The following is a 19,356-nucleotide window of genomic DNA, read 5'->3' as shown; positions in this document are numbered from 1 at the left end:
GTACAAGCTACAAAGACAGTGAAGCTGCTATGCATATCACGCTTTCACTACTTTAGCAAGAGTTTCTGCAATGCGTTAGGACTTCCAACTTGGCTTCCGTATTTGGACCACATATTGATTCAGGCGCAGCTGAATGTAAGACAACATACACCACTGCCGTTGCGGGTTAGCGGTGTGATGTGATAGTGGTTGTTCAGGCAATTGCAAAGATGCGCAGATGACCGAACCAATTTGTTTTCGTGCACTCGTCGCACCTTGGCCGTGTTTGGCTAACACAAAACACAGCGAAAGGCTTTCGTCCTCTGCTGAATGTAAAGCTCTTACTATAGGGAACCAGCCCATGTGCAATTTCAGTCTCGGCTAAGTCCAAGATTACATGCACGAAGAATATCTTGTCGACAAAAGGTTCCAGATCGAATGGACCTTCGGGGTCGCGTCAAGTGCTTTCATTCGCGAGCCGTAACTGGCGGGAGCCAGACAGACTTGTCCATGACATATCTATGCACTTTCGAGCTGACTATAAGGCTTTCGATACGCCGCCTCTTAGTCTCAAAGCTGTAGTAAATGTAGCCCCATTTCCATGGAGGAGAGATTTAGAGTTTGACACTAAATGGTAAGCATTTAGCTGTAAAATGTACGCGATAAGAATGGTGGACGAAATACAAAGCCATTCGTACTTCCCTTTATCAACTCATAATATTGTAGAGACTTCTAAGTGCCACGTCGGACTGCCATCTGCCATCGATTGAGTCGATGCAGCTTCAGAGCCGATGCGCATATGGTAGGCCTCGTCCCATAGACAAGATTGCTCTGCTTCAGAAGGTTCCGACCCGCTGGGCTGTCGTCTTTCGGAAAATAGATACTCTCAATCGGATGAAGAACGATGCCGCGTGATGCATTTTCATAAGGATCTTGCAGTCCGTCTAGGATCTCGAGGCTTGCTATGTTGTCAAGGGAATCGACGTTTCGTTATCCAGTCTAGCAAGACCAGGGAGATTTACCAGAAAGCCGAACATCGAAAGCCAAATAAGCCTTTTGGAGTAGTGCTTACTCTTGAGACGATGGCTTGATTGACTCAATGTTGTCGACAGGCATTGAGATCAACGTCGCGGTTGTTACGAAAGCCAAGTGATGCGCCAAAGGCAACTAAATATAAAAGCATCATTCCGACGAATTCCTTACGAACTAGATTTATCAATCGGCATCCAAACAACCTTTTCCAAACATTGTTCCGTAGGGTTATTCCCATTGCAACGCCCGTAATTCCCTAATGACGAGAACATTCAGCTGTGTTCGGACAAGGCGCCAGGTCCAGTACGATCTAGCCAGCCATGGGGCGTTGAAATCCTCTTTTCTGATAGGTCTCTCGGATCTGGGCGCTGCTTAAACCCGATTTCATCCACGAAGCTGGGATAGCCACATTCCAGTGCCTGTTACCATCAACCTTATGGGAATGACGGCTCGATGATCCTCCGATCGACTGGGGAATAACAGGAGGATGAACCCCGACCCCTGGCCCTGGATCCAACGTTGGTTCATCGTGACGTCTCACTACCCTCGGCCCCTGCACCGATATCCACAACAACATGAATATGACACCCGAAGAGATGGCAGCAAAGGCGGCCGAGTCTAGGTCCGGAGTCGTGATTGGAGTATCGGTTTCGCTGATGGCTCTGTCAGTCCTGATGGTCGGGTTACGACTCTGGTGTCGGCGGCAGAGACAGATGCTGGGGCTTGACGATGTGACTGCAGTGGTGGCTCTAGTAAGTCAAATAAATATATTCCGAGACAAAATATTTCTAAATCCATTTACTTTAGGCCTGTATCTTAGGCTGTGGATCGTCCATCATCGCCAGTATGTGTCTCTTCTCTATATCAACAACAGTCGCTAAGCTAGGATCGCAGTGACGCATTATGGACTGGGTCGACATGTCTATACATTATCCTCTCAACAGATATCCCTTTACCTCCGAGTACGTGGGCCAGACCTCCACCCATATGGAGAATCCTCTGACATTTAGCCTGCAGTGCTTCTGGATATCGATCTTGTTCTATACCTACGCGCTTTTCGCCATCAAGTTGACATTTCTAATCCACTATTACCGAATCATGTCTGTCTCTAACATGAGATGGCTATACTTGGGCGCACTCGGTTTCATCATCCTCTGGGGCACCTACCAAGGCATTGGAGTATTCTTCTTTTGCACACCAATTCAATCTTTTTGGGATGCAGGTGTCAAGGGACGCTGCCTCCTGGCGCAGCCTACTATATGGCTCATCAGTGGCATCGTGCACATTGTCACTGACTTCGCAATCATCGTCATGCCTCTACCAATTGTTTGGAAACTTCAGCTTCCACGATCCCAGAAGATTTATCTCAGTGGTATTTTCGGCCTTGGAACACTGTAAGTGTTACAACTAGATTTCCATGTCATTTACTAATATATTCTTCAGTACTCTCGCGATCGGTATTCTCCGCGTGCAGTGGCTCGACCCCGTTACAGACATGACATGGTGGAACGTTACAGCAGCTTCATGGTCCATGGCAGAGATCGTGTCTGGAATAACTTGTGCTTGCCTTCCGACTTTCAAGCCCTTGCTGGTTGGTATCAAGAATTGGCTCCATCGATCGGATGATGGAGACAGCACCATCTGTCTCCAGGATCAAGGAAGCAATGAGCTTACTGGATCAACCTTGGCTGCATTTGAGGGTCATGGAGGTGTCGGTACTGGACCGAAAGTACCAACCAGTATCGCAATGTATGGAACCCAGACGAACATATCGGCATAACAGGACGGAAACAAATCGAAGAAGAAACCAACACAGACGGTATAGTGGTGCTATAATATTTAGATATTGATACCTGTATAAAGTTGTAATTTATAATGCCTTGGCTCCGCGGAACAAGAAGATGCTTAACCTCATTTAGTGGAATCTAACAATGTCCTTTGCCCCACGTTTCTCTTCAAGCTCTCACGCATTGTAGATGTTAGATACAATTGCACAACAACCACGGATATCCATAAAAGACAGTTTCTACTGTGATATATCGACGAAATCGTACGTTGAAATTCTCCAATATTCGGCGGCAGCAGAATAATCGCCCTGGAGCGAAAGGGCGCTAATGCCATGTCATCTAGGGCGCAACTTTAGTGGATCTCTCATCCGCCATTTTTTGGCTTCACATGGATCCCTCTCACCATCCTTCCAAACACATCTCAACTTTGTATTACATCGAAATCATGACAATCAGCTTGGTCGAAGCCTCGGAAGAGCATCTTCCTGCAATAGCTCGTATCGCAACCTCGGCTTTCCACCCCAACACAGATGCTCTGTCACGACGCTTATTTCCCCCTCACCTACAACCAACAGACCTCCCCGATGGCGAAGCAGCATATGACTGGCGTTTTGCACGCAAAGCATCAAGTCTAGCATCGCCAGAGTCCCATCTTGTTGTAGCTGTTGATGACGAAAAGTTACAAGATGACCAAGTCGTCGGCTTCTCGCTTTGGGATGCGCCTCCTGCTACTGGCGGTGACTCTGGGCCCAGCAAGGAGATACCATGCCCTTCGCTCGATAATGAGGCCTATAATGAGATGAAAAACACTGTGAATCAAGATGCTGTTGATACTTTTGGAAAACAAGGCATCGCTGGTGTTTGGCGTACGTTTCCCACTTTACTTTCTCCGCTGCAGTGACTGACCGCCTAGATCTCGACTATATCGGTGTCAGCCCCGGTAACCAGAGACGTGGTATCGGCAAGATGCTGTTACAGTGGGGACTCGATCATGCGACTGCAGAAGGAAAAGATTGCTATTTAGTAGCTACTGAAGCAGGTCGGCCATTGTATGTGGCTGCTGGCTTTAAGGATATTCGAGTAGTATCGATTCTTGGTATTCCCCATTATTCAATGATTCTGAGAGCTGGCAGTTCATAAGATAAGCAAGCCTCGAAAGGGTAGAAATGAGATAGCATAATATAAACAAACGCTATTTTGTCACTGCTTAAGTATTGTTTGTGAGGGCCGTGCTTGATTCGATGACTCCATCAAGACTATGATAGGAGTCATGAGAGCATTTGATGGCATGATCTGAGATGTCAGCCGTCGCGGAAGGGTCTTGAACTCGGATAGGATTTGTCATGGTAATAATTCTATCCCTTCCTTTTTCTTCGGATAAGATCACAAACCACGTCAGCTGGCATAATGTAATCACTATACCGAATCGAGAGTGGGCTATTGGCTTGGCGAAACCAATTGTCAAAATTTATCAGCGAGCTATCGATTTTCATCAGACGTTAGCGCTCGTGTAATTTAAGATGCCCCATCATGATAGCGCAAGCACCAAGTACTTCAGCACTGCGAAACCGTTTTCCGTCGGTCCTGGACCTTTAGCTGTATTTTCTCATTCCTTTCCTTTTGGATCATCGCGTTCGTTACAGCGACCATCTTATTCACTCATTCTAAGATGGCATCGCAGAGACTTCTCGCTGCATTCGCGGCCCTCTCCATCCTCATTGGATCTGAGGCTAGCCCCTGCAAGCCGATTTCTTCCACCACTGAGATCCAGGCTACATCAACCTTCTCCTCTGAGACTGAGACTGCCACTGCTAGCGACGCCACTTTCACCTCTGAGCTGACCTCAACTGAGTCGAGCTACGCCACGGACATCACCATCACTGAGAGTGAGACAGCGACATCCAGTGAAGCTGAGTCGACCTCAACCGTGGTTGTTTCCACTACCGAGACTTCTGCTTTCACTTCTACTACGGAAGCTGCCTCTACTACCTCGGCTGCACCTGTTGAGACACCTACTATCATCATCAACGGTGACTTTGAAACCGGTAGCATTGCTCCATGGGTCAACTTCGGCATCGGCGCCTTTGCCGACATCGACCTTTCATCAGTCCATTCAGGCTCTTATTCTCTCAAGATGGGCTCCCAGGCTAGCGAATGGTCAAATGTCTTCCAAGTTCTCCGCAAATCAACCCTCGTCGCAAACCAGCCTTACAGTCTTACTCTATACGCCAAGGTCAGCTCTGGCACTTCTTGCAGTGCTTTCGAGGCGTTCATCGACAACAACGACCTCAACGATGCCTTTGGATCGAGGATTAGTGTTACTGGTGCCCAGATAGCCAGTGACTTTACTGGTCTTTCGGGCGAGTTTTCTCTGACACAGACTGCTTTGGACAGTAACAATCCTATTCGGGTCATCATCAGGGCGAAGTGCAGCAATGGCTTCGTGGCCTGGGTGGATGACGTTCATTTGGGTATCTCAGACTAATTTTACTCATCTCCGGGAAACAGTGAAGGTAATGGCAGTAGCCAAGACTCAAGGACCATTTTTAGATATATTTTCATTATAGCAAGCAACCTGATTCACAACCAGGCTTCGCTACACATAACTGCTTATCTCGCATCCTTTTATGGTTGTAAAATAATTAGACTTTCCATTCTTAACATATCATTTAGTCCCACCACACAAGTATCTAAGTTACAACGACGATATACGTGGTCCGCTCTCAGTATGATGGCCGTATAGCTCACAGAGCTTTAGTAGAACACATAACTACTTGTCAAGAAGTGCAAAAAAGAAAGCCTCGCAAACGCTCGCAATCGTAATATAGGAACAGCCCGATGCGGGGGTCGAACCCGCAACCTTGAGATCGCGTACTCGTAAGAGTCTCACGCTCTACCGATTGAGCTAACCGGGCGTGGCTCTTAATTGATGCTGGGCGTGGCCCTCGAAGCGACCAAGAATAGGGAGTCCTGATTCAGTCAGCAGTAAATTGAGTGCGAAGTATTTCTGACGGAAGATTATGATATGGAAAGGAGCAGTATTTGATTCGGCGGTCTCTTCGGTTGATCGCTGATGCTCGCTGAAATCGGTGGTGCAGGGTGGTGGCCCTGTTTTTTAGTGAGACGTGTCACGTTAGTGGTGGGAGGGCTTCGCTTGTTCCTCGACGCATTCCAAAGTGGCGGTATAATGCGACCTTTCGATGTGATTTGTGATGTAATTTCAGCGGAGAAGTCAAATTGGAGGAAAAGGGGAGCGAACCTCCTCTTTAGATCTGATCCGAAACATTGTTCAGCAGCAAGGGTTGCTTGCTTGCTGATGGAACGACTAAGTTCCAGCCTGCATGCCTGGTAATGGTTCTCATGCGCTGACCTAATTGCAAGAGTAGCTATTCGACGTCGGTTTATACTTCAAATACCTCGAAACCTCAACCGCAGCTTCGGTCACAGTGAGTCAGCTCTCGGCTCCCCACTAACCTAGTACTATAGACAGAGCACCAAACGATGCTTGAAGTAACCCAACTCAGAAGGATAGGCACAGTGAGGAGAGCTTCAGATCTCCTATGTATATCATTATTGAGTTTTCGACCGACAAGACTGAGATGAGAAATACTGCAGAAAGATACATAGTATCCCCCTTGAGCACGACTTCCCACAAAAGTATATGCTCAGTAGCCCAAGCAGGGTTTGTGAATTAAAACCCTTTCGCCGTGGAAGATCTGACTGCAATCGTTTAGTTTACTTAATAGTTGAATTCCCGCCAATAATGAATTTCATCCATCTGGTTTTATACTAAATCTGTCCCATTGTTATATGCCCAACCCGCTTTATCATTGCGAGGTCAAATTCTATCTAGAATCAAAGACCACCTTAGAGAAGTCTTGGCAGAGCACATGCTGTATATATCACTTTATTATCCTGGACGGCAGACATCATGTCTCTCTCGTACTCTAAGGGCCTAGGATAGATTTCAGTGGTGTCTTAGCGACTGAACGAAGTCCGATAGCATGACATTGAAAATTAGAGACTTCACCTAGGAAGCGGAATAAGAAGAGTTCTCAAGTTGAGCCATCTTGATTGACACCAGAAAGATGAACTACACTATGCTAAACAAGCTCCGGAAGATAAGCCCTGAACTATTCTATGATGATACTTTTCCAATGTTGCAGCTAAAGAGGGATTGCATATGGTAAAAGTCGCTGTGCGGTTTCCATCACGATAGAGCCGGTCCTGACCTGAAATCCGATGAAAGAAGTAAGAGAATGTATTATGATTGAAGAAGTTGAATGTGACTGAATCATTTCGTATTCGTTTCGTAGGTAGTGTTCTGAGCAAGGGCCAGACAGGTTCGGTGGTTTAGGTGGGATATGTGGGACCTGAAAATCAGGATGAAAATATCTTGCACGTTGTGCCTCTTGACTGATAAACGAGCCCAGTCGTAGTCGGAACTCCCGCTACTAGATGGCCAACGATTTCCAGTCATTCCCGGTGAGGTTTCCCCTGTCTTACCCGCCAATGCTTGGCGACCTGAGGATCAATGCTTTCTTTACCATTCATCACACAAGCAACTGCAGCCCGAGAAGCATCTTCAAGTCTAATATTCTTTGGGTCGGGAACATTCAATAAACACTATGCCAAGGTTGAATTTCCCTCCGATTCTTTATTCATTGGTTGAGAGATGAAACTAGATGGCGTTCATGTCTGGCCGAGTATGCGTGTTGTATGACGCCGGAGCTGGAACTTATTTTTCCGCCCCCTTTGCTCACCTAGGCTCAGCCATTCGGGTACCACGCCAAAACACGTGACGCAATTGGACCGTGTTTACCGTTTACCTCATGGGTCGCAAACACATCACCACCCTTTAATAATCAATCACATCAGCTCATTTTGGGCACATTCAGTTTCAAGCAGACTCACAACCATCATCAGTTGTTGATTTTTTCCATCATTTACGATGACGCCAAAGTACTCGTCCGCGCGTCATCGCGGTAGGCCGCCGCCAGGCGTTAAGGCTCAATCATCAACAGAATATCCATCTCATCGGGCTTATCACGCAGCGTCGCGCATTCATCAGCTCAGCGGAATGTGGCCAAATGAGCTATGCAAGGGTTTTGTTCCTGACATGTGGGGGATCCGACTCATCGAGGGTCTCTCTGCGCTGGTGTCGCTCGTGGTGTCCAACAGAGTCGATCTTGAGGACGTGCGACGCAGACTCAAAGGTCATGCGAACCACCATCCGCGTACAAAGTATCCTCAGCTTCGCAAATCTGATATTCTCAAAGTCCGGAAATGGCTTCGTGGCATGGGGATTGATACCAAGCATACAAATCCAAATGAGTCGGCGCCAGTGAATGAACAGAGCGACGATGAGATGGGCGACAGTGACGCGACTGATGCAGAATCTGAACCTGTTGATGAAATTGTAGCTTTGGGTTTGCCTGATGATCAGATGGAAGTCGATACTGATGAAGAAGAGGATGAAGATGAAGATGCAGATGAGACTGAAGAGCGAGTCGAGGAACCGGGGCAAGTTCAAGAAGGTGAGGCGGAAGAACAGGGAGAGGAAGAGGAGGAGGAAGCGGAGGAGGAGGAGGAACAAGAAGTTGAGGAGCTGGAGGATGAGAATGATTTCGATTGGGCTGCGCCAAAGAGGCAAAGCTCAAAGAAAAAGACTCCCCCTCGAGAAAAACGCCGCTCACCAGCCAAAGAAATCGTCGAGATCGACGAGTCAGATGAGGAAACAGTGGTAGATCCAGATGGTGATGGCTTCGTGCCGAACGACAGTCCAGAGCCTGTCGAGGTTAACAGCCAATCTGCACCTGATCACGAAACATCAACGCCCAACTCTGTGTCAGCAGTCTCAAGCCGTCCGCGGCGCAGTATCCAACAGCCATCTCGATTGGTTTCAGATACGCCCAGGAGCTCCGTTCAACAAAGCACGGGCTCAGCGGAGTACACATCTGCGACTCTCGCTGTCAGAAGTCCACCGAGCTCTCAACAACAAATACCAAGCTCTCAAGTTCCAGCGCTCAAATTTGTAATGTGTCAGGGCCTCATGCACCCTCCTCAACAGCCTACACCAACAGCCTCTCCAGCAAACACAACGCAAAATGTTGTCAAACCTCGCCCACAATCGCATACAGCAGTACCTCTTCCTCCAATCCCTGGTACTAAAAGTGCAACGCAACTTCAACGATCCAATAGCCAGCCATCCGCTCCAACCTCCGCTTCAAATTCTCAGGGCTCCGCGACTCCCCGCACGCAAGCCAGCTCTCAGCCATTGGCGTCGCCCCGCACCAGTGCTACCTCTCTGACTCCTCAGCAGCAACCAGCGGCGGCACATAATCATGTGGCTCCTCCCGAGGCTTACAACCAATTGACAGGCAGTCAGCAATCGACGCCTCATCACTTGGCTACATCTCGGGGCAATAAGCGCCCGGCTGAATCATCTCCAATAGCATCATATACGAGTAATACTCCATCGAACACCTCACGAACTGGAGCAAAGAGACAAAGGTCATCTAACGCTCGACCGCACCATCAGTCGCAAGTGTCTAGAGCAATCAATTGGGATGCAGTCTTGGTAAGAACCTCCCCTTATAAGATTTTTAATCTGACCATGTATAGCCCTCTGGGGACGAGTTCAAAGAAAGCTTGAAAAATGCTTCCGATGCCATAAAGCCTGTTCTGCATAAGTTTGAAGATCTATTAGCCGAAATCGACGACGAGCAACGCAAGCTCTCTGCTGTCCAAAGCAGCCTTTTCCAGAAAAAGAATGATTACACAAACGATCAAAAGAAAGCCCAAGACGCGCTCAAAGACGTTGAGAAATCCACAGCCAACGAAAACACAACGCTCAGAGGTCTTGAGGAAGTTTACCAGCAGAACCCCAGTGATGCTGAGCTTCGCACCTTTATTAACAAGCGGAAACAGACTATTCTCGAGCACAAGGAGGTATATGTTATTGTCAAAAGCCAGCTCGACAAGAGTATTGCTGGAATATACAAGACCGATCATGAGATTGCACTTGTCACTAAGAGACTTGGGCAGCTTGATGCTGAGAGGGCGGATGTTATGAAAGAGAAGGAGGGCGTTGACAAGGCGGCGAAGAGAGTGACGATCATGTCGAAGTTCATGGAACCTTCATGGCAGGCTACGCTGGACATGCTTCTGCAGTCTGTGGGTCCTGAAGTTCTGGAGAAGGCTTTCTAAGAGAGATGTTCGTTGTTACAAATCTATTTCGGAGGTGTAATACCTAGGGCAAAAGCTTTATCGGGCAGGGCGTTTTCTCGGAGGGGATACCTTGTATGTTTATAGTATAGTCTAATCAGAATGCTTTATCTATAACAACTAGGGGTCACGCTATTGTAAAGCTGGACACCTATATGTCGAAAAAAAAAAAAAGACTCCTTCAAAAGACCGAAGCTACATAAGCGGATATTGGTGATGGTATGATCGAGTCTGGTGGCTTTTCTGAGTGTTGTCGTGGATCTTAAGGACTCTATGAATTCTATAGAATCCAGCCATATGTTTCCAAAACTGTGCCAAAGTGCGGACATACTTAGATCAGGATTCCTACTACGCTGATGACTTGAATAAGACGTAAATCCTGGCGAACCTGGTTCTAATCTAAATATGCTCTCATCCTTTGACGTAATCCTGCAACGCTTCCCCGCACATCGAGCACTCATGATAAGCCCAAGACTGACGAACGGACGATAGCATAGAGCCAATTGCTTCAATCACAAAGTCACGCAACCCAAATGCTGATCTCCATCTTAACTAAAAATCAAGGCAGGCCAAAGGTCAAATTTTAGTATAATGCTTTTTAAGCTTAGAGTCCAATGTTCGCTAGGCCACAACTAGGTATATATCAACTGCGGCAATCTCAAGCCATCTCCCTATCAGCATCACGCAAGCGCCAAAGTATCTTGAGTGCGACAGGACACTGTTAGTCCATTTTCATGTTCTGGTGATAGACGAGGCCCGAAAATTAGTTCCCTGAACATAATGATTGACAGCAAATCAATTTCATAGCTGGGTTCTCGTGTCTCTCGCAGAGATCCCCCATGTTCTTAAGGGCCAGTGGCGTGTATTATTGTAGCGCCATGCTCAGCTTCGCCGCAGTGAGCTCAAGAAGCCGTGTTGCTATCTCGTTGGCATCTGGTTGACAGGTGGTGGAAGCATTGAGGAATCACAGAGGAATTCGGAATTTGGAAGCATTATTTGAAATGGCATACCATTTGGAGTCACTGATTTAGTACCAGCTGGAAAGTTCCAATTACTATTTCCATCACCCGGAGGCATAGGATATCAGTTTAACTTTGCTGTTGCGCCAAATGGTCAATCCTAAGACCTGATGGAGAGAACCAATGACTAGTCCTTGTTTCAGTTTGGCGAATGCTCAAGTCAGTTCACTAAGTTGTACTTCTGTGCTGGCTTTGAGTGCGCCACGCTCACAAGTCGCAAGGACTTGTCAACTGATACATGTTACGGCATCTTCCATGAGCCCACCTTGGACTGTTCATGCGAGAAACCGTGAGCGGCATAGCCTTTAAATTGGCTTATCGCTTTGGTGTTGGTGTAACATTCGCCAGTACCGTACCATCCTGGGTAGAATTAACTGTTGTTCTCAAGAGCATTGTAGGTGTTAATGGAGATGAGAAGCTTGGTACCATAATCATTAATCATAAAGGTATCTACTAGGCACAGCGCGGTGTCATACCAACCTAGCATCCGGATCATTGCGTTGCAAGGCTTTGAATTCGTTCATAGGCGTTCCCGTCCCTTTGTACCTCCGGACCGGCCCTCAAACATGATCAACTGGCGTCCTGGCGCTCACGGTGTGATGAAAGCGAAAGCCTCCTACCATCAAGCCATACAAGGTCAATTGAACAAATCACTAAATTAAGTATATTGTGCGTATCACAAGACATGCCGCTTCACTTTTGATTTCAATACAGCCCCCACGTCTTCGCCTCTTACGCCTCTATTGGCAATCATACTGCCAGTGTTTTGCAGCAAAGGCCTAAACAAATACAAACTTGCTTACGGGGCATCAGCCCCAAACAGTTCAGTAAATCTCGGGCCCCAGACCGCAAAAATACCCACTGAGCCGATGCCCTGGCTACCAAGCCCCCAGTGGAAATTCCTAGGTAGCCTAAAAAAAAGATCACCTGCTAAATAGCGCATTAATTGTTCAGGACAATTACAAGAAAAGAACAGAACCAGTTCTTGTTGGTGGCACTTCATCGGATATAAGGAAGAGCTTTCCGCAGATATTCCGTCTTTCTTTTTTGCTTGGTGTTCCCACCTTGGTCCTTCTTTGCCGTGAATTTCCTAAACTCGTTGGCGGTTGCGTTCGTTGCTTTTACGGGTGCCAACCCCAGGCCATGGCCATCCTTCAGCATCGGCAACTTCGAGTGAAGCTATCAGTCATGAACGTTGTAGCACGATGGTGAAGTGCATCAGGTCCTGTGGCCAGCTCGGTCCCTGTCGTTACGCCCAGTGCGAGACGGAAAACCGTCTGTGTATTCTAATTACAACTATTTCGAATTTTCCAGCAACAAGCATTGGTTTTCTGTTGCTGCTAGATAGAGCCCTGGTCAATCGAGGGTTGTCGTCAACTATCGAGATGTTGTTGTGCTTGGATATTTTGTTCTTTGGCGAGTGATATTTCAACCTATTTGGTTTGGCTGTCACTATAGTCCGTGCTTATAGGTGTGCGACTTATCAATTACTGCAAGTTGTCATGGGGTGGGTGATTGTAAGATTGCCTGGATATAGCTTACAGTCAAGTTATAAGCAATCTCCATCGAAGCTATGTTGTTGTGTTGAATAAGATGTATAAGAATTTTATAAGCGTAAATCAATACGGCGACGCCTCTCTTTCTATCAAGACAGCATCGTCAAGAGAGAAAGTTATGGAGTGGCAGATATTATTTAATACAACATAGGGCCCAGCATCAAGCTGAGCTTGATTCCATGTGCAGCTAATTGCTCCCAAGGCCCACGTACTCAGGGGGCCTCCAAAATCACCAGAGCCGGCCGGGGTTGATCCTCCTCCACATCCTAGCCGTTGGACATTGCAACCGTTAGACGCTGTGGTCTTTTGAAAAATCGAGAAGCGATACTCTTTTCCGACGATGATCTTGGAAGGGTCAATAGCTTGTTTGACGACCCAGTTCAACGGCTGGATAAGTCTGCGTCTCAGCCCTCCTGTAGGCGGAACTGAAGAATCGAAAACGCCGCACTGGAGTGATCCTGGACGAGACGTGTCGCTGCGGATGGATAGCCATCCGCGATTTCCGATATTTTCTGCTTCCCAGGGCGCGAAGGTAGGGTCCTCAAAACCGGGATTGCGAATTAAGTTGGTAGGCTGTTGCGGAACAGATGTTGTCGTCGTGGGTGTCTCTTCAATTGACGTTTCAGCTGAGGTTGTAGCAAAGGTTGTCGAGAGTGAAAGTTCATGTGTCGTGGTGCTTTCGGCAATAGTTGTTGTCTCAGAAGAGGCTATGGTCGATGATTCTGACTCTGTAACCGAAGCTGATGAAGAGACAGCTGTCGATGTGACAGACTCAGTCTCTGCGGGAAGGACACTGGAAGATAGGGCCGTAAAGGTGGCAGACTCTGTCGTCAACGAAGTTGTCGAAAACATATCTGTACTGGTCGCCTCAGCATTGCCAAAGCTGGAAGTGCTGGTGGGTATAATATAATTGGAAGTCTGAGAAGAAGGCTTGCATGGCGAAGCTGAGGTCACCTTGTACAGTGCCAAGAGCTGAATGAATGGGTACGTGAGTCTCATAACCACGATTTCGATGTCCTGGCCGGACCGCGATATTTGCAGAGAAAGAAAATAGAACGGAAGCTCGCCAGGGAAGAATAACCGGAAACCAGGCGCAATTAAGCATAAGACATGACGCTAAATTAGCTTGAATAACAAATCAATCCATTGTGGCATTTCAGCTCCGCGGACCAGATTTTCTTTTTGTCTTACGCTTGGTAGCTGCTCATCGTTTACTGTAAAACTATTGAATGTGGCGTCGCTGAATTGAACCTCGGACCAACATGCACCCCTGGCTTGGGCCGGGGGCATGCAGTGATAAAAAAAATAGAGAAGAAAACTATTCAACGGCCTACAGAAGGGCATATAGTATTGATAAGGTCTTTGGTTCAAGGTATGTATGACCAAAACCATAACATTCCCCCCAGTCACAGTTCAACTAATCCGATGCCTCAGTTGCGACCAAAGAAGCATCATCAGCCAGAAACGTCAGACCATTGCACACCCCCGTGACCTGAACACTCGGTCCAGCATCTAACTGAGCCTCATTCCACGAACAAGTAACCGTCGTCAGTTGCCAACCGTTCGCCTGCACTGCACCCCAATTCGCCGAGTTTACGAAACCTGTTCCTGCACCACATGCAATCGTTTGAGAGATGCAAAAGTTGGAGGCTGTAACTTTGGTGTAGACCGAAAAGCGATACCCTTGGTCGACGACGATCAAGGATGAATCAAGATTCTGTCTGATGCCCATGTTGCTGAGGTTTTCTCCAGAGGCGCTGAATCGCCCTGCTTGGGGGGATGGGGGGAGGCCTGAACCGCTGGCTATATCCAAGGCTCCGACGTTGTTGTAAATAGTCCAAGGCGCGACGGATGAATCTTCGAAACCGGGGTTGCTAATCAGATTGGTAGGTCCCGATGCGGCAGTGGTGGTTGTCGTGGGCTCAACCTCAACGCTTGACGTTGCGAGCGAAGTGGCGATGGTAGATGAGTCGGTCAATGTCTCAAACTCGGTAGGGACTGTAGTTTCGTAGCTAAAAGTCGTAGATGACCCCGTCCCAGTGGCTTCAGTGGTGCTTGCTAGCGTAGCCGAAGTGACAGTTGAAGAAGAAGGCTTGCATGGCGATGCAGACGCGATTTGGCACAGCGACAAAAGCTGCAAGACTGAAGATGTAAATTTCATGATAACGGTAATGACAGTATGGATGTTGCGAAACGAGAAAACAAGGCGTCAAGATCCTCGTGGTAATAGGGCGACAAGGCAATTAAGCCAATTTCCTAAAACTCAAAATTGACCTAACAATGCGCCGTTTCTCTTTGACAGCTTCGATTCATTCTCGCCATGGTATTTTCTCCTTTTCTTGGTCGTGAAAGCAGTGTAGCTCGGTCTTGGTACTGCTGAACTATTGAATGTGGCGTCGCGGAGACCAACAATCTCCCCTGTATTCTGCAGATTAGTGGGGTAGTGGAAATGAGATTCAGGGTTGTCGGTTCAGCTGTTTATTCTTATCAACTAGCATTCGAGACTTGCTTTATCTTTGATAGGTACTTATCTATTGTTAGATTCTTAACTATAAAACTTGCTATATACAACATTCAAAAACTTGATAGCAAGATTCATGATGTCATGCTTTAACGTATGTTTGTTTATTGGCGTAATTTGATCATGGCTGTCTGCAGCTATAGAAAACAGAAACGGACATCAAACCGACATAGGCAAAACTCTCCAAACTCCCATGGAAGAATGTCTTCTCACTCCTTCAGTTTCGTAAACTTGATCAGGCATTTTGATTCCTGTTGCTAGTCAGTCACACGTCATATCAGCAACAATGAGGAGAAGACTAACCTGAACCTTGGGGAACCGATCATCGTAGAAAGTCTCGACGCGAGCTGTAATAGCTGGCGTGGTATCCTCAAACCCTGGAGCAATTGTCGTTCTAAACTGTCGGTACATGGTAGCTGTGAGTGTTGTCATCTCAGCCATAGCAAGACTGTTCTGTGTTAGTAATTGAGGTTTACCGAACCTGAATGAAGAGATGCAACTTACTGCATGCCAACGCACATTCGCCCTCCACTTGAGAATCCCCAGAACCATCGGTTAAGCTCAGCTGCATCAGGTCCAAGCCATCGATCAGGATTGAAGACCAGGGGATCCTTGAACACCTTTTCATTGCGATGCATGATCCAAGGCGACATGCCAACAACAGTGTTACCAGGAATGGTATATCCATCAATAACTGAATCAATGTCGATCGAACGAGGTTCGGTGCTTGGCAAAGGAGCATAGAGTCGAAGGGTCTCCTTAATGACGGCGTTGATGTATGTGCATCGATCACTTGCTTCAGCTCTAGGGTTGCCCCATTGGTTCAGTCCATCGCCTGAGATGGCCATGACTTCTTCTCGCAGCTTCTCCTGATACTTCTCGTTGCCTGGAAGTGAGAGTGCCCAGACGAGGAACATGAGGGTGTCGCTAGTGGTGTCAATGCCAGCGAGGAAGTGATCAGCACACTCGGATGCCATTTGCAAATCGCGAAGTCCACCAGGTTTCTGAGATTCATGATGTTGCCAGAGATTTTCCACAATCGAAACATGTTCATCTATCATTCTTGTCAGTTATAGTAATAAAGAAATCACAGATGCCACTTACCCTCTGAATGAGTGATCTTCTCCACATCGGCTCGGAAAGCCTCAAAAGCCCGCAGGGCGTATCCTCGGATGCCGGTGTATGTAGTAGGCTGCTGCATCGGAAGAACCGGCTTAACGAGTTGTCCCATCAATCCTGACTGGCGATACAGCCATTGAGTCAAAGTCTTCAGATGCACGATAGACCAAGAGAGCTTTCGACGCGAGGGATGCAGAATATCCGCGATGAGTTCCCGATGAATTTTTGAGCCTCGAATCGCTGCAGTCTGGCCATATTTTCCGTAGACAAAAGCTGTGATGTTGTCCAGAGAATAATAGTGCAGAGTGCTGAAAATCTCACTGATATTCTCAGGCTCGGCTTCAATCAGATCCAGGTACTGGCGAACCCTCCTCTCAACCATCTTGGCGGTCGGCGGCTTGAGAACAACGGACTTGGAATAAGCATGCGACAAAAGCTTCTTCCTATCACCATGCTCCTTGGGTGAGTGGAACGTGAACAAATTCTGCTCCCCGTAGACATCAAACATGCGATAGAAAGTAGTTCGGCCATATCGGCTTCCGGGTCCGTAGATGGTTCGCAGCGCTGAGAGGCTGTTGAAGGAGACCTCATGAGGCCCGATGCGCACGACTGGTCCGTATTGTTGGTGCAGTCTGAAGATGGTGCGAGTTCGCGTTCCTTTCCAGTCTTCATAGGCAAGACGCCATTTTGTCGCGGCGAATGATTTGGGGCCGGGGACGTGGCGGAGAGGGCTGAGGATGAGGGGGTCGAGGAAGATGTGCTTGATGAAGAGCACGACAGCGAGCACAGCTGCCGCAATTGGGAGGATGGCCATTTTCCCACCTAGAGCGACAGTGAAGTGAAAGGTATATCGATACGAAACCAAGCAATGATATACGTCAGATATCAAGGTTCTTTAAGCATCACGCAACTGGTCAATCAAACCCTTGTCGGTCCGTCAAAATCGGTAGTGAATGTGCTGCCCCGCACACGATAGAACTTGTTCAGCCAGGGCGTGGACTTGAGAGTAAGGGCGCGCCTTTTTCTACCTAGAAACGGATCATCTGATCAACCAGCAGATAAAGGCCGCAGTGGATCTGATACGAAACTTGTCACTTATTTAATTCGATGTTTTTCAAGGGCGGAGAAAGGTCATGATTTCCGGTGCGCGGAGACCTTGGACCGACGGGGCTCGGCAATTGACGCCGTGTTCGGGGGGCTAGGCTTGATGCAGGTCATGTAAATTGGAGACGACGCTCGCTGAACCAATTAGACATCAGACATTCCAAAGATTGACTTATCTGATAAGGGCTTCATGATGCCCAGGCGAGGGGATGGCCGATTGAATCATGGTCGGACAAACATTGACACACTTCCACTAGGGTAAACGAATTGCCACGACAAGTGAGCGTCAGTCATTTAAGCTTGAGTGCCCATACAGCCTCGGATACCACTTCAAGGAACGTGAGCTGCGCTTAGGAAAGCAGATAGGAGTGGTCTTAGTAAACTGCACACGCCAGGTCCATTCTTTCTCGTGGTTCCAAGCCTGCTATCGTAAGCTCAACTCAACCACCTTATGACGATCCAAGATCTTCAGTATCATAGGCGGCTGGATGGAAGAGCAACTGTCTTGTGCTAGAAATGCTATCGATAATGACACACGAACAGAGAATCCACAACTGCCGTCCAGTCAAATCAAGGCAACCGCACTATAAGAGCCATTGTACTTCAAAGGCTCATGTTGTTGCTTCTTCGCTCCTCTCAGCATCTTGCGAACAGCCCCAGCGGTGTACATCAAGGATGTTACCGAACCAACCATGTCATAGCCAATAATGAGCTTCTTGGATGCACCAGCAAGCTGTAGACCGAGCCCGCCGTTGACAATTCCGAGGATCATGAGAACTCTTCCGTACCAAATGTGAGCTTGGCTAATGCCTGTTCGGCGCTGATGCTTGGCGAAGCTCCTGTGATGTAGCCCACCCAAGATTGGCTGGATAAACATCAAAGTGCAAACTACTGTGCCGATAATGACATGCGGAGCGTTAAACCACTGACTGAGAGTTATTCAATACTTCCAGAAGACAGGCTTGTTTACTTACATTACCGGTACGGTCAGCAGTTAACTTGCCGGTAACAAACCCAGCCCACATGGCAATGAAGACGATCATCTGCCAGGTAGCATGGATGAACCACTTTCCGATTATAGGCATCAACAGTGATCCCAGCGGGTAACCCAATAGAAAGACCACCGACATTATGATGCCGTGAATAGTGCTGGTAGTGCCTTCTCCTCCTCCACCAGACGTTGCACCACTTGGTATAGAAGTCGTCATGTGAATGAAAGGGTTGCTGTTGGAGTTGACAACGGCCTCGGAGAATTCAACTGAGAAGCTATTATGTCCGTCATGTTCTTCGATATCAGCATCAATGTCAACCATGTGCAAAGAGCTTCCAATCTTCCAAGCACTGATCCAGTTATTTGACCCCTTGAAGTGCATATTACCGAGATCGCCGCAATGTATATTAGCAACCATGGTCTTATTCACGACACCACTGCCCTCGATGAGCCTCACAGAGCGCATGCGGCTGTGCTCAGGCATCTCGTGGCCATGGCCCATCCTCGTGCTCAACGTGACGTTACCAGTACCGTCTTGGTAGATGACAAACATGGTGGAGCCGCTCATCTTATCACCTGTACCGAGGCCGACCCATTGATATTTTACAGGGGCTTGGATGCGGATGAACAAGATACCAGAGCTAGACGAGGCTGTTGAAGCTGGTACGGCCCAGGTGTAGCAGATCTTGTTGGGTTTTCCGTTGCAGTATGACGTTGGGGATGCTGAGGAACAGCCGGCGACTAAGTAAAGGTTGTTAAGCTGTTGTTCTCACTTAAAGGGCTGCTTGTTACTTACAAATTGCTAAGGTCGCTGTAATGGCGATGCTTGTAAGTTGCTTCATTGCCGATTATAGAGCACCAATATAGATGTATGTGCTGTGTTTGCAAGGAATGGAAGAGGAGACGATTGATCAGCTCTGTTCGTCTCCTGGATCGAGCGGCTTCTTATGCAAGGCCATCCCTCCAGTCAGCTTCCACACAAGCACAGTGATGGACTGGTAGCCTCCAAACCACTCAGCCC

At 47.7% G+C, this 19,356-nt stretch overlaps 6 protein-coding genes and 1 non-coding gene across 7 annotated transcripts; 4 read left to right on the top strand and 3 right to left on the bottom strand.

Moving 5' to 3' along the window:
• Positions 1-2,109: 2,109 nt before the first annotated feature.
• On the top strand, positions 2,110-2,791 carry J7337_010950 (uncharacterized protein; the record flags this gene model as incomplete). Its single annotated transcript, XM_044828509.1, has 2 exons — positions 2,110-2,405; positions 2,455-2,791. The coding sequence occupies 2 exons, from the start codon at positions 2,110-2,112 to the stop codon at positions 2,789-2,791; spliced, it is 633 nt and encodes a 210-aa protein (XP_044677063.1).
• A 452-nt stretch (positions 2,792-3,243) lies between these two features.
• On the top strand, positions 3,244-3,938 carry J7337_010949 (uncharacterized protein; the record flags this gene model as incomplete). Its single annotated transcript, XM_044828508.1, has 2 exons — positions 3,244-3,664; positions 3,712-3,938. 2 exons carry the CDS (start codon positions 3,244-3,246, stop codon positions 3,936-3,938), a joined length of 648 nt encoding a protein of 215 aa, XP_044677062.1.
• A 529-nt stretch (positions 3,939-4,467) lies between these two features.
• J7337_010948 (uncharacterized protein) lies at positions 4,468-5,283 on the top strand (the record flags this gene model as incomplete). Its single annotated transcript, XM_044828507.1, has 1 exon — positions 4,468-5,283. The coding sequence occupies one exon, from the start codon at positions 4,468-4,470 to the stop codon at positions 5,281-5,283; it is 816 nt and encodes a 271-aa protein (XP_044677061.1).
• A 347-nt stretch (positions 5,284-5,630) lies between these two features.
• Positions 5,631-5,713, bottom strand: J7337_010947. Its single transcript has one exon. It is a non-coding gene; the product is annotated as a tRNA-Lys (tRNA).
• Positions 5,714-7,878: 2,165 nt separating this feature from the next.
• On the top strand, positions 7,879-10,007 carry J7337_010946 (uncharacterized protein; the record flags this gene model as incomplete). Its single annotated transcript, XM_044828506.1, has 2 exons — positions 7,879-9,378; positions 9,423-10,007. 2 exons carry the CDS (start codon positions 7,879-7,881, stop codon positions 10,005-10,007), a joined length of 2,085 nt encoding a protein of 694 aa, XP_044677060.1.
• A 5,323-nt stretch (positions 10,008-15,330) lies between these two features.
• Positions 15,331-17,054, bottom strand: J7337_010945 (uncharacterized protein; the record flags this gene model as incomplete). The annotated part of the gene is made up of 4 exons (XM_044828505.1): positions 15,331-15,372; positions 15,425-15,569; positions 15,626-16,175; positions 16,226-17,054. The coding sequence occupies 4 exons, from the start codon at positions 17,052-17,054 to the stop codon at positions 15,331-15,333; spliced, it is 1,566 nt and encodes a 521-aa protein (XP_044677059.1).
• Positions 17,055-17,909: 855 nt separating this feature from the next.
• J7337_010944 (uncharacterized protein) lies at positions 17,910-19,177 on the bottom strand (the record flags this gene model as incomplete). The annotated part of the gene is made up of 3 exons (XM_044828504.1): positions 17,910-18,269; positions 18,319-19,076; positions 19,132-19,177. 3 exons carry the CDS (start codon positions 19,175-19,177, stop codon positions 17,910-17,912), a joined length of 1,164 nt encoding a protein of 387 aa, XP_044677058.1.
• Positions 19,178-19,356: the final 179 nt, after the last annotated feature.

This window comes from Fusarium musae, chromosome 8 (assembly GCF_019915245.1).
Source record: "Fusarium musae strain F31 chromosome 8, whole genome shotgun sequence".
Taxonomy (NCBI): Eukaryota; Fungi; Ascomycota; class Sordariomycetes; order Hypocreales; family Nectriaceae; genus Fusarium; species Fusarium musae.
The sequence above is the reverse complement of the archived record's forward strand: the minus strand, read 5'-3'. Positions and strand labels throughout refer to the sequence as shown.